Source organism: Otolemur garnettii, unplaced genomic scaffold, assembly GCF_000181295.1.
Source record: "Otolemur garnettii isolate 467f Iridium unplaced genomic scaffold, OtoGar3 scaffold00015, whole genome shotgun sequence".
Taxonomy (NCBI): domain Eukaryota; kingdom Metazoa; phylum Chordata; class Mammalia; order Primates; family Galagidae; genus Otolemur; species Otolemur garnettii.
The window spans coordinates 1256469-1260391 of NW_003852410.1; the positions used below are offsets into that span (position 1 = coordinate 1256469).

Below are 3923 nucleotides of genomic sequence, written 5' to 3' on the forward strand. Positions count from 1 at the left end.
GGTAGAGTACCGTGGCATCACTCACAGCAATCTCCAACTCCCGGGCTCAAACGAGTCTCCTGACTCCACCTCCCAAGTAGCTAGGACCACAGGCGTCTGCCACAACACCCGGCTATTTTTTTGGTTGCAGCCATCATTGTTGTTTGGTGGGCCCAGGCTGGATTCGAACCCGCCACCTTAGGTGTATGTGGCTGGCGTCTTAGCCACTTGAGCTACAGGCGCCTAGCCACCATACCAGTTCTGTAGCTCCATGGGGATGACTGAAACCTCACTGACCTTATTCCCCAGGTTCGGGACATCCTGATGCTGGCAGACAAACCCTTCTTCCTGGTGCTGGAGGAAGACGGCACAACCGTAGAGACAGAAGACTATTTCCGAGCTCTGGCAGGGGATACAGTATTCATGGTCCTCCAGAAGGGGCAGAAATGGCAGCCCCCATCAGAACAGGTTAGGTCCCACCTGTGGGGAGACACTTGGGGAGCCTGGGAGAATATCTCAAAGGGTGCAAACTATCTCCTTGTCTTGGTGCAGAGATCAAGGTACCAACCCACCCTCTCCCATAAGCCTGCCAAGAAGATTGATGTGGCCCGCATAACCTTTGACCTGTACAAGCTGAACCCACAGGACTTCGTTGGCTGCCTGAATGTGAAGGCAACTTTCTATGACACATACTCCCTTTCCTATGATCTCCATTGCCACGGGGCCAAACGCATCATGAAGTGAGTGAATTGAGATTCGCCAGGGGCAGGGCGGGCACAAGGCAATGAGAGAACCCCTGTCTGTTCACATGGACTTCAGCCTTCTCAGGGACTGGGTGTGGCACTGATAGTGACCAAAAAGCACAATAATGTACTGGATAATACAAACCTTTACAGTTTATCAAAGTGCTTTGGATCACAGTAGTATACACCAAAGGGGTCCACATACTTCTCCTGGTGGAACCTGGGTACCTTCCATTTTTATGATTACTTTCTACTATAGCAACTACATTTTTTAACTGAAAATAGTTTTCCTAAGTAGTCTTTTAATCTGCTCTTTAAAAAATGAACATAGGTCAAAAATTTTACTGAATTAATTAATTAACGAGAGACCTAGCAAGAAGTTACAATTACGTCAAAGGAAAATTCAAAATTCTGCACATACGTAGGTTCATTGAGAATGCTGAAGGCTGGGTGTAGTGGCTCACATCTGTAATCCTAGTACTCTGGGAGGCTGAGGCAGGTGGATTGCCTGAGCTAACAGGTTCAAGACGAGCCCGAGCAAGAGCGAGACCTTGTCTCTAAAAATAGCTAGGTGGCGTGGTGAGTGCCTATAGTTCCAGCTACTTGGGAGGCTGAGGCAAAAGGATTGCTCAAACCCAAGAGTTTGAGGTTGCTGTGAGCTATGACGCCAGACACTCTATAAAGGGTGACAAAGTGAGACTGTCACAAAAAGAAAAAAGAATGGGCCAGTCATAGTGGCTCATGCTTGTAATCCTAGCATTCTGGGAGGCTAGGATTAGCCTAGGTTGCTGTGAGCTATGACAGCACAGCACTCAACCTCAGGGCAACAGAGAGACTCTATCTCAAAAAAAAAAAAAAGAATGATAGGATAGGTATGGTGGCTCACTCCTGTAATCCCAGCACTTCTAAAAATATTCATTTGGTTGGGCCCAGTGGTTCACGCCTATAATCCTGGCACTCTGGGAGGCCAAGGTGGATGGATAGCTTGAGTTCACAAGTTTGAGAGCAACCTAAGCAAAAAAGTGAGACCCTGATCTCCACTAAAAATAAAAACATTGAAGCAAGAGAATCGCTTGAGCCCAAGAGTTGGAGGTTGCTGTGAGCTATGACAGCATGAGTTGGAGATTGTTATGAACTATGACTGCAGGGCACTCTACCCAGGATGACAGCTTGAGACTGTGTCTCAAAAAATAAAAATAAGAAATTAATTACATGGCTCGACACCTGTGGCTCAAATGGCTAAGGCGCCAGCCACATACACGTAAGGTGGCGGGTTCAAATCCAGCCCAGGCCCGCCAAACAACAATGACGGCTGCAACCAAAAAATAGCCGGGCATTGTGGTGGGTGCCTGTGATCCCAGCTACTTGGGAGGCTGAGGCAGGAGACTTGCTTGAGCCCAGGAGTTGGAGGTTGCTGTGAGCTGTGATGCCATAGCACTCTACCCAGGGGGACAGCTTGAGGCTCTGTCTCAAAAAAAAAGAAATTAATTACATAATTAACTTATTTATTTTTAAGAGACAGAGTCCTGCTCTGTCGCTCAGGCTGGAGTGGATGTCACAATCATAGATCACTGCTGTTTCAAACTCCTGGGCTCATGCGATCCTCTTGCCTAAGTCTGTCCAGTAGCTGGGACTATAGGCACAGGCTACCACGTCTGGCTCGTTTTTTTCCATTTTTGGTAGAGATGGGGTTTTACTATGTTGCCCAGGCTGCTCTCAAAGTCCTGGCCTCTCAAGTGATCCTCTCCTGGGAGTAACTCATTTGCCTGTTCTATGAACAAGAGTCATTTTTATTGTCTAATGAACTTTTTGGACTTTCTAAATAAAAAGTATTATAGGAAGCATGAGAATATGTTAAATTAATTTATTTATTTGAGACAGTCTCATTCTGTCACCCTGAGGTTAAGTGCTGTGGTGTGGTAGCTCACAGCAACCACAGACTCCTGGGCTCTGAGGAGCCCCTATCCTGCCGCCTCTTATCTGGGCTTGCTGCCAGTGGTTTGCAGATTTGAACTCCAGAGTGAGAAGTTTCAATCTTTCAACTCAGTCTGGTTAGGTGAAATGGGATTATTAGACCTAAGCAGAGTTAGTAGACATATTGGTATCAAATTGTTTTTGATAAAAACAATGGCAAGCTGGAGTCAGCTTAGTGAGTTAGTGGTGTCACTAGGTTTTAGAAAAATTATGTTAAAAAATATATAGCATAAACTTTACTATTTTAGCCATTTTTTTTTTCTTGCAGTTTTTGTCCAGGGCCAGGTTTGAACCTGCCACCTCTGGCATATGGGGCCGCTGCCCTACTCCTTTGAGCCACAGGCGCTGCCTATTTTAGCCATTTTTAAGTGTACAGTTCAGTGGCATTAAGTGTATTCACAATGTAATAGAACCATAACCACCGCCCATTTCCAAAACTCTTTCATCATCCCCAATAGAAACTCTGTGCCTATCAAACAATAACTCTCCATTTCTCTTCCCTTTAGACCCCAGTAACCTCTACTCTACTTTCTGTCTCTATCAATTTGCTTATTCTAAGAAGCTCATATAATTAGAATAAGAAAAATGCTTGTCCTTTTGTGTGTGACTTATTTCACGTAGCATAATGTTTTCAAGCTTCATCCACGGTGTAGTATGTATCAGAATTTTATTCCTTTTTAAGGATGTCAGCTAGGTTTTCAGCCTCAGTTCTGGAATTTGAAAAATGGATATACTTTTCAGGTATAGCTTTTTAAAATAATGTAACACATTTTGATGTGTAGATGTTCGTCGTTCCATGTGTCTTTCTGCCCCCTCCACTCCAACTAGAACATAAATTTACCTATTGAATGAGATTAATAGAAGACGAAAGTTTTAACAATAGCCAAAGAGTATTTCTTCTCCTTTTGACGTCCCCTCCTCATGCTCCCTGGGACTAGACCCTCTCATAACCCTCACTCTCTCTCTTTTAAACAGATTTGATTAAAGTTGCATAGGATTCAACCAACTTCTCTTCTCCCACATTCCCCTTACTTTCTAAACTTCAGATGCTGTGTTGAGTGCTTTATGGTATTTCAACCTCACAACCTTGGGTGGCAGGTACCAACCCATTTTACTGATGAGGAAGCTGAAATGCAGAACTAGAGCAGTTAGCTAAAGTTCACAGAGCTGGGCGGTGCCTGTGGCTCAAAGGGGTAGGGTGCTGGCCCCATAAGCCGGAGGTGGTGG

At 44.9% G+C, this 3923-nt stretch overlaps 1 protein-coding gene across 1 annotated transcript in view; it reads left to right on the forward strand.

The window, feature by feature from the left end:
- The window catches only part of CIDEC (cell death inducing DFFA like effector c), a 15679-nt gene that overhangs the window by 10385 nt on the left and 1371 nt on the right, over positions 1–3923 (forward strand). Inside the window, exons 4-5 of the mRNA XM_012802519.2 lie at positions 289–447; positions 532–719. Of these exons, the coding sequence (XP_012657973.2) occupies positions 289–447; positions 532–719 (347 nt within the window). The remainder of the gene's footprint in view (positions 1–288; positions 448–531; positions 720–3923) is intronic.